This window comes from Onychomys torridus, chromosome 19 (assembly GCF_903995425.1).
Source record: "Onychomys torridus chromosome 19, mOncTor1.1, whole genome shotgun sequence".
Classification (NCBI taxonomy): domain Eukaryota; kingdom Metazoa; phylum Chordata; class Mammalia; order Rodentia; family Cricetidae; genus Onychomys; species Onychomys torridus.
The window spans coordinates 57428289-57438046 of record NC_050461.1 but is presented as its reverse complement, the minus strand read 5'-3'; the positions used below and the strand labels follow the sequence as shown (position 1 = coordinate 57438046).

Sequence of the window (9758 nt, the reverse complement as noted above, 5' to 3'; positions counted from 1 at the left end):
AGGGCCTATGTTGCACCCATATTGTAGCTCATTAACTATCTGTAACTCCAGTTCCAGCAGAATTGACACCATCTTCTGGCTTCTGCTGACACAAGACATGCAGGTGCTATGCCTACATTTATGCAGGCAAAACACCCATACATATAAAACACAAATTTAAAAAGAACCAACAAAAATACAAAGATGGATCAATTAACAAATAACTGAAAGAAGTTCTAAAAGGAAAATGTAACATTCAACCAAAGCTTATTTCCAAAATTATGCAAGTTCATTTAAAAAGTACAAAAATAAACACTGTTCCTGAGAACCCCAATAATTTTTAAGTAAAAGAACAACAAGAAAATGGACACAAAAACTTGTAGGCTGTTCTCATTATGAGGGTAGGTACACTCATCTTAAAGAAGGTATTCCACCAAATTTCCTGATGCATAAACAGACCAAATCATATCTGACTTGTTACACAATGCAAGGCATACATCCCCACGCCACACTCACTCTCTCACACACACATTACTCCTGCCTTCATGTCTAATGCAGTATCCCTCCTCAGGGTACCCGATGCAGGCCATCCAGCCTAAGGACCCAACAGCTGCTAGAGAAGGGCCATTGGCTGGAAGGTACAGCAAGGTTACCCTGACACCATAAGGTTCACTTGTACAAGCTTAGTGCCATACTCAGCCTTGTTTGTTGGAGGGAATCAATTTCCTTATTTCCTCTGCACTGATGGAAGATTACAACTTTGTCATTTCATCCAGGGTTTCTGCTGAGTATTTCAGGGGAACCAGCTGCCCACTCCAGCCAGGTTCATGGGGACCCTCAGGCTCTGCAGTGAGGTGAGGAGCCTTGGGGTGAGTCATGCTCCATAAAAGATAAAATTAAAATCACAACAAACAAGTGTGTTTTCACAAAGAGGGTAAAGGGGCTCCAGATTTTGCCAAGGAATAGATGGACAGAACTCCTTCCTGGACCTGCTTTTGACAGTTCAACTTTCTGATTTTGCTAATCTGTGGAGAGTTTGGCAGAGTGCAGATATGTTTGGATTTGAGATATTTCCTGGTTTTTGTCTGTTTTGTTTTTCTTTCTATTCTTTGAAAGTTTCATACAAGTATATGATGAATATAGTCTGTTTTACTCACATTATCTTGTCTAATCCCCCAACCTTTTACTAAAATTCTTTTTCTCCCCAACAAGCTCCCTCCCTGCTTTTATGTGCAGTTTGTACATATGACCTCTGAGTTTATGGCCACCTGCATGAGCATGGGTGGAAGGTCATCTACCAGAGCACGGGCAGTTTGCTGGTGGGGATATAATTGCAGAAAGTAAGACACCTTCTTCCACCCATCAGCTTCCAGTATTCCCTCCAGGAGGAGTATACCGTCAAGAGCCCTTACCCACTTCCCTCATCCATGACAAAACTTTGACGAACAGGCCCAATCCTATGCAGGTCTTCTGCAGGTTACCACAGTAGCAATGAGGTCATGGATATGTGGCCAATACTGTTCTGTAGAAGACAGGTCCTTTCTGTTATAGGAAAACATGGAATCTACCTCTACATGGAGACACAGGTTTCTCCTGTCCCTTCCCTTGGTTAATCTAGTTGTAAAGGTCAATCCCCTCAACAAGGGATCACCTGTCAGGAAGTCAGGTCCACTTTATGTCATGCTAGAGAGAGAGAGGAATACTTGCCCTTTGTGATAATGGACTTTTCCTTCCCAGAATCCCCAGCACAGTGGTTTACAGTCAATACTGGGCAGCTTGTAAGTCTGCCCACTTTTCTGAACTACTCACAAAAGTAACTTGTGGTTGATATATTGTGCACCCCAATAAACTTATCTGGGGCCTGAGAACAGAACAACAACTAGATAGAGAGGCCAGAAAACGGTGGCACACACGCCTTTAATCCTAGCATTCCAGAGGCAGAGATTCATCTGGATCTCTGTGAGTTCAAGGCCACACTGGAAACAGCCAGGCATGGTAACTCATGCCTTTAATCCCAGGAAGTGATGGCAGAAAGCAGAAGGGTATATAAGGTGTGAGGACCAGGAACTAGAGGCTGGTTAAGCTTTTAGGCTTTTGAGCAGCAGTTTAGCTGAGATGTATTTGTTTCCTCAGGCTTCCAGTCTGAGGAAACAGGATCAGCTGAGGAATTGGCAAGGTGAGGTGGCTGTTGCTTGTTCTGCTTCTCTGATCTTCCAACATTTACCCTGATACCTGGCTTCAGGTTCATTCTTAAAAACAAGACCTTTTAAGATTCGTGCTACATCTTCTCCTTCCTTCTGTTGATTTTCTAAGCACCATTTCCCTAAAACACCAGGCTCTTTCACCCTTTGTCTCCAGCTCCTCTCTCTACCCTGTGGCCCTTGGTCCAGCCTGTGGCTGACCTCCATGCCAGCTTATCTCAGATGTCATGGCTTCCTCTCTTCCTGTTCTCTTTCTTCTTCCTCTGTGAAGCTGCTGAGATTTTTTTCCTTCTAAACTCTAATAGCTTCTGTTTTTAGTCCATTCATAAACTCTTTCATTAAAAATACCAAGAACTCAGCAGGGCGGCAGCGGTGGTGGTGGTGGTGGTGGTGGTGGTGGTGGTGGTGGTGGTGCACACCTTTAATGCCAGTACTCAGGAGGCAGAGGCAGGAGGATCTCTGTGAGCTCCAGGCCAGCCTGGTCTACAGAGTGAGATCCAGGATGGGCACCAAAGCTACACAGAGAAACCCTGTCTCAAAACAAACAAAACAGAAAAACAAGTAGTCCAGTAAGTGACTCCCAACTTCTCCAGTAACATGTGCTGATAGGTTGTGGGGGGAGTGAGGGGGTTACTTCCCAAAATTTCCAGTCTCATTCTCAAGCCCTCCTCTTACAAGTTCTCCATTCCCATTTCTACAGTGCTCTCTGAGGTGGTGGTAGGTGATGTAGATGTCCCCACTTAGACCTGAGTCTTCTCAGTCCCTTATGCTCCACACTGGACTAGTTGTTTCCACACTAACTGTGACCTACTGTAAGTAGAGGCCTCTCTGGTAAAGGCTGAGAGCTATACTACATATCTGAGGTGTTTCTTTTTCATGAACTAAACTAAATTTGTTTTTCTCATTTCCTGGACCTACTTTTATGGTTTTTAAAGGGCCTGTGAGAAAGCATCCAACTATCTCTGGTAAGAGTCAGGGCCACACTGGTTTCTTAGTATTATCTTGATAATAATAAACACATTAGAACAATTTCTTTAAACGTAGACTTAAACAATTAATTCAAATGTCCCTACTCACCACACATGGATCAATCCAAGACATAATATTGCCAACCATCTCTATTGCTGTAGAAATTGTAGTGTTGTTTGTATGGCATACTGTGGTTTGTGAAGCATTTCTCTCATACACTATTGCATTACAATACTCACTCAGTAGCATACATAGGCTGGAATAAGGACTTTGTGATACTATTCTGAGGCCAGTTTTCTCAAGGAGAAGGAGGAAGAGGAAGGGAAGATATAAATGCCCCATAGTTCTTGGGCTCTTCCATTCCATCAAAGATTATCATCTGCTCTGTGGAAAAAAAATATTTCCCATTGGGTTTCAAAGACTACATGCATGGATATAAGCTGGTGATTTTATTATTATAATCATCAGCTAAAACGTTTGATCCTTGATGTAGCCAAATACCAGGGATAGACTTCAGGCCTGCTAAATACTCTGTACTTTGAACTGAGCCCTTCCCTCAGTGATTTTTGGCTCACTAAAATGACCTTAGCATTTTTCCTCAAATATGATGACTGTGTATAGTATTTCATACCTTTCCTTTAATCAGGCAATAAGGTTCCCAGGGGTCCTGGGAATGCATTCTGATGGTCCCTGACATTCGCTCTTGTGCTGAAACATGTATTGAAAATGGAAAGCAACTCACTAAGTACTTAGGACATCTGTATGAGATCCCTTGGGGGTTGGTGCTGCCCTCTCTGTGCTCAGGAAGATTGGTGGAGGAGGGCACGGAATGAGACTTTAAGAAGGTAGATAGTTAAGGCAGGATCAACAGAACAAGGATGGAGCACAACTAAAACTATACCAGGCAAGCTGAGGGATCGTAGATGAGTGTGGGGCGAGGGGAGAAGGGAGATGGTAGGGATAAGATGTCCTCTCCTCCATGAGCAGGCAACAGGGAGAGGCTCTGACTAGGAAACTTTTGTATAACAGCAAGCTCATAAAAGGCTTTTTATTAACTCCACATACAAGGAATACCCAGCAACTTCGGTGCTAAGATACTTTATCTTTCAGAAAAAGTGTTTGTTGGCCTAAGTTCTTTTCTCACAAATGAGCAAAGGTATTTAAGAATTTATATTTATTATTCTGTGTGTGTATTTGTTGGGGGCATGAGCATGGACAGCTCAGAGGACATCTTGTAGCAGTTGCTTCTCTCCTTCCCCTACATAGTTCCAAAGCATTTAACTTGGGTCCTGCAGCTTGATGGCAAGAGCTCTTATCTGCTGAGCCATCTCATTGGTCCAGAATTTAATTACATGTTCTTTATAAACTTGGCAATCCTATATGACTGCCACCCTATAAACTGCATCTGCACCTATATAGAGAGTAAGTTTGCAAGATTTGAGTGTGTGTGTGTGTGTGTGTGTGTGTGTGTGTGTGTGTGTGTGTGTGTGTGTGTGTGTGTGAGAGAGAGAGAGAGAGAGAGAGAGAGAGAGAGAGATGTATGTATTTGCAAGGTTCGATGACAACTCTTCTAAGCTGGATGCTTCTCTCTACTTTTCCATAGGTTCAGGGGAATTGGGGCCACCAGGCATATAAGGCAGGGATTTTACACCTCCAGCTGATCTTATAGTAAACATTTGCACCTGAATTAAAACGTGACAGTGAAAGACACACAGCAAAGCAAGGGGACTTGAATGGCTCGACCCACAACTTTGCGGTGGCTGTGATTTCTACTCTATTTGAATGTGAAACAGTTGAACAAAGCAAGCATGGATGACTGTTATTTATACTTAAAAGGTAAACATTTAGTTCATGGATAAAATATTTTGATGAATTTGAGTTAAGTTGAGCATTGGTCTACAACCAAAGAGAAAGAAACAATTAAAAAAAAATTTAAGATCAAAACCCTGAAGTTACAAAGAAAGCAACCACAAAACATGCTAAGTGGGTATTACAGGATGATGAAGGCATATTCTGAAGAACTCCAGAGGATGAGGGAGACTCTGGTCTTACATGGACTGAAACAATCGGCTAACTCTCAAGAACTTTATTCTTGACAAGAGTTAGACTTTCCTTAATAAGCAGGAAAGCAATACCCAACAGCTTTATTTTTTCTCTAACTTTTAAAGAAAATAAGACATTTAGAATTTTAGAAAATGAAAAAAACTAGATATAGATGCACATATACTTGGTAAATTGACTTCCTCCACAAAGACATTCTAAGTCTACAAAAATCAGATGTGGTAAAAACATGTGAAGACCTGGGCAGTACTTTAACTTCTGGAACTTAATGTGCAAGAGAGGTTATTATGAATCTCTACCAAATCTACCATTACTTTGAAATCCTTGGCTATGTCTCTCATAGCCAAGACACTTTTGAAATGAAAATTAATGAAACCCTTTTGACTATTGGTGGAGATAAGCAGGCAGAGATGCATCTTTGAATATGCAGCAAAGATGAGGTGGACAGGATCTCAGGTGGGCAGAAGGTGATACTTAAAAATAGGAAAGGTAATCGTGTGAGTCTTTCCTGTGGCAAAGTAGCAGTTTCTGCTGCCTCTCTATTTACCATGTGGGTCTTTTGTGCACTGCACATTTTTGCTTGCATGAAGTTTTCCATAGTTTGCCTCATGCCTCAAATATTTTTCTAAAACTATGGTTAACTGGATCTCTCTGCTAGGAGTACTTGTCTGACAGGGACAGGACTGTTCCATTAGTTTGACCACACTGAAATGCCCCAGAGCATGGACACAGTGTTCATTTTTGCCATGTGTAATCCTGGGAGGGAACATTTCTTTGCAAATTTTTGTGCCAGTTAAAAGCATGCAGGCTCATGTGTCCCTAGGCTCATACCCATATTCCTACCAAGTGGATAGCCTGGAGGTACAGGAAAGTTTCTTGTATACTACTCAGTGACACTTGCTACCACCGGGAACTTAGTTCCTACAAATATGAGATCTGAGGTCATTTCTAAGTCCTAATAAAATCAAACATCTTTTCATTTTTCTGTGAACTCAGTATTTAATGCCCCTGTGTATTTTACTGTTTCTCCAAATCCTCTAACAACCCTGAGAGTCTCAATACTGTGTAAGTCATTAGGTGTAAATTTGATGGTAATTATGTTTACTGACCACTATGAACACCCCAAATTGAAAACAATGTATTTTAATTGTATATCATCAAAAAGCTGGTCATTTTGAAATCTCTTGCATAGATATTTGCCATTAGGTTTTGTATAAATCTTTGTATTAGGAGTGATTTATGCTGCAATCTACCATTAAGAATACTGAGAAATAATATTGTAGTTTTTCAGTGACACAGAATTACTGTTTTAGGATACAAAAATAATTCAACCACAAAAAAATAACTTAAAATCCATTAGTATTTGTGAAAAACAGCTTTATTGTGTAATCAGTATTTATGAACACCAAACCCTTTGTTGAATTTGCTTTTCTTCTTAAATCCCCCTCTTTGTGTGGAGGAAGCCACTCATTCTGGCACTTCTTTCTCCAGAATGCACTAGCTCATATCTGCTTCAAAGGGCAAGTCTCTCATCCTGAAATCTCCTGTTTGGGTTCTCTGGGGCCTGAAAAAAATCACATTAACCCTAATCCCTCCAAGCCTCCCTTCTATCTCCATGTGTCCGGTCTCCCTCCTTCCCTCTTTCTTCCTCTGTGGTTTTATACAGTATAGTTTTTAATGACCTCATACTTTTGATCCCACCAAAACACAGCTCCAAGAAACCAGGATGATGAACACAACTTTGATGGCTGTAACAATTCACTTTCTGTAGTTTGTGCCACAGAAGACACAAGTTTCTAAGTTGAAGGTGGTTTTTTGGTGCCACTAATTGATGGGGTTGAGAATTACAGACTGCATGTGTTCTGCTATGGCAGCAAGTGTGTGGAAATAGTTGCTCACAAGCATTAGCCTGCCTGGCATCTCAGCGGCATTACTAGCCTGTAGTGACACCTTTCTTTTCCCCTTTTACTCTTTAAAGGGAGTTTTCATGAAGCAAGAGTGTTACGATCCAATCATGTTCCCTTGCTCGGTTATCACTTCTATTACTTAGGACTGACATCTGGAGCTATTCAAATTACAACTCAAGAAGTGCTTTACATCTTTTCACTTTGCTGAAAAAAGAAATCATTTCCCAAAAGTCTATAAAACGTTCGTGTGTTTTGAAATTTCACTGTTTCTGTTATCTGTTGTCTTAAGCCAAGTGCTCTCGGGGCCTGCATCGCTCACCAGCCCCGGCACCGCCTTGGCACAGAAGATTGTCATTCCCTTTTCATTTAGTTTCGATTTTGCTTCTTTTTTTTTCCCCCATAGTTTTTCGATGTCCAGATAATGTTCTTTGGTGAAGCAGGCGTTTCATGCTTTCTTTTGCTCAACGTTAAGCAGTTGGGACACCAGTGATACTGCTGGCCGCTTGCTGGGGAGTCTCTTTCATTTGGTGGCCTTGCAGCACAGCTATGGCTTCATCAACTTTGGCGTGGAGACACTCTGGAGAGTCAAGCATGTGGCGTAGTTCTAGATTATCAATCTCCAACAGCATGCCAGTGATTTTACCAGCTAGAGCAGGGTGCATGGCTTGTATAAGAGAAAACAGCCATTCCCCCAGCATTTGCTTTTGCGCTTGAGGAGAAGCAGACGCCAGCATAGAGGCAGTCAAAGATGCTTTGTTGCCTTGGACAGCAACAGCAGACCGCTGCATGGTGACTTGTGGCTGTGTGTTAAGATGCTGAGGGGGATTTCGGACTCCAGAGGTGTATTGATACTGGGGAACTGTGCGGGCAGCCGGAGCAGCTGCCACAGAAGCAGTGGCAGGATATGGGCCCGTCATCTGTGTGGAAGTGTTGGCTGCACGATGTGTTGACATATTCCGTAGAGCCTGTGGGGAAGCTGGTCCTGAACTACTGAATGATGGAATAGTAGATGGGTGGACGGCACTAGACATATTTTGGAACGGATGAGCTCTGGCACCCTGAGCACTCCCACGGGGACTCGGTCCCTGCTGAGTAGTTTGGTTAGGCGCAGAGTATGCGCCACGGTTCTGAGTCTGTGGTGTTGCTGTCATGAAGTAACCTGAAGGAGACTGTGCTGACTGGAAAGGGTTGTTGACCGGGTTGGCGCTTGCCATTCTCTGCATATACTGGTTACTGAGGTGAACCTGCCGCTCCTCTTTGCGTTGAGCTAGAGCTACATAGAGTGGTTTGGTGGCCACAATTCTACCATTCATTTCGGTAACTGCTTTAGTGGCTTCTTCTGGAGAGGAGAAACACACAAAACCAAACCCTTTGCTGCGACCACCCTCCGTGGTAACCTTGGCGCTAGTGATAGTACCAAATGGAGAAAACTCCTTCCGGAGACGCTCATCATCAATGCCATCATCAAGGTTTTTCACATAAAGATTAACACCTTGGCATCTAATGCCTCGGTCTTGGGGTGGGACCTGCTCAACTTTGCGCTTATCTTGCTTCATCTGTCCAAACTTGTGCTTCAGTTCAGTCTGTCGTTCTACTTTTTTCTGAGCTCGACCAACATAAATTTGTTTTCCATTGAGGTCTTTCCCGTTCATCTCATCCACGGCCTTCCGTGCATCTTCAGGCCTTTCAAAGCTTACAAATCCAAACCCTTTGGATTTTCCACTTTCATCAGTCATGACTTTAACACTCAAGGCAGGCCCAAATTTGCCAAAGAGACCCTGGAGTCTCTCATCATCCATGTCTTCTCCCAAATTCTTGATGTAAACATTGGTAAACTCTCTAGCCCTGGTTCCAAGTTCGGCCTGCCTGTCCCGACGAGACTTAAATTGCCCCACAAACACTTTGCGATCATTTAGGAACATCCCGTTCATTTTCTCAATTGCTCGCTCAGCTTCTTCCTGGGTCTCGAAGTGTACAAACCCATAACCCTTGGAACCATTCTCGTCACACACCACCTTACACGAGAGGATGTTCCCGAAGGCAGAAAACGTATCATACAGTGCTTTGCTGTCAATGGACCTGTCCAGATTTTTGACGAAGATGTTGCCTACTCCACTTTTGCGCAGCGACGGGTCCCGCTGAGACCACATGATGCGGACCGGCTTGCCCTTTATCACATCGAAATTCATGGTGTCCAAGGCCCGCTCGGCGTCCTCCAGCTGCTGGAAGTTGACAGAGGCGTAGCCCAGCGAGCGGCGGGTAGTCCTGTCCCTGTAAACCCGGATGGAGAGGATGGGCCCAGCGGGGCTGAACTTCTCATAGAGCATGGCCTCCGTCACATCGGGGTGCAGGTCCCCCACATAGAGCGAAGCCAAGGAGTAGCTGGGGTCGCTGGGGTTCATGTCTGCACAAGGCGGCTGGGCAAGAAGAGGGACCAGTGCAGGAAGAGAAGGCAACCGGAATGGAAAGGCCCTCAACGGCCTAGAACTCCACGGTCGCTTCCGGTTGGGAGCGAGGCGGTGGTGCCTTAAGAACCCGGGTCCGGGTGCAAACCGGCCTCCATATCTGGGTTCCGGACACTAGTGCCAAGTTGGTTCTGGCTGGTCTCCCATTATGGAATCAAAGTATTTGGTGTGCGGAT

At 43.7% G+C, this 9758-nt stretch overlaps 1 protein-coding gene across 1 annotated transcript; it reads right to left on the bottom strand.

Annotated features, from left to right (window-relative positions):
- Nucleotides 1-7584: 7584 nt before the first annotated feature.
- Nucleotides 7585-9519, bottom strand: LOC118570630 (polyadenylate-binding protein 1-like). Its single transcript, XM_036169307.1, has one exon. It carries the CDS (start codon nucleotides 9517-9519, stop codon nucleotides 7585-7587), a length of 1935 nt encoding a protein of 644 aa, XP_036025200.1.
- Between the last annotated feature and the right edge of the window lie 239 nt (nucleotides 9520-9758).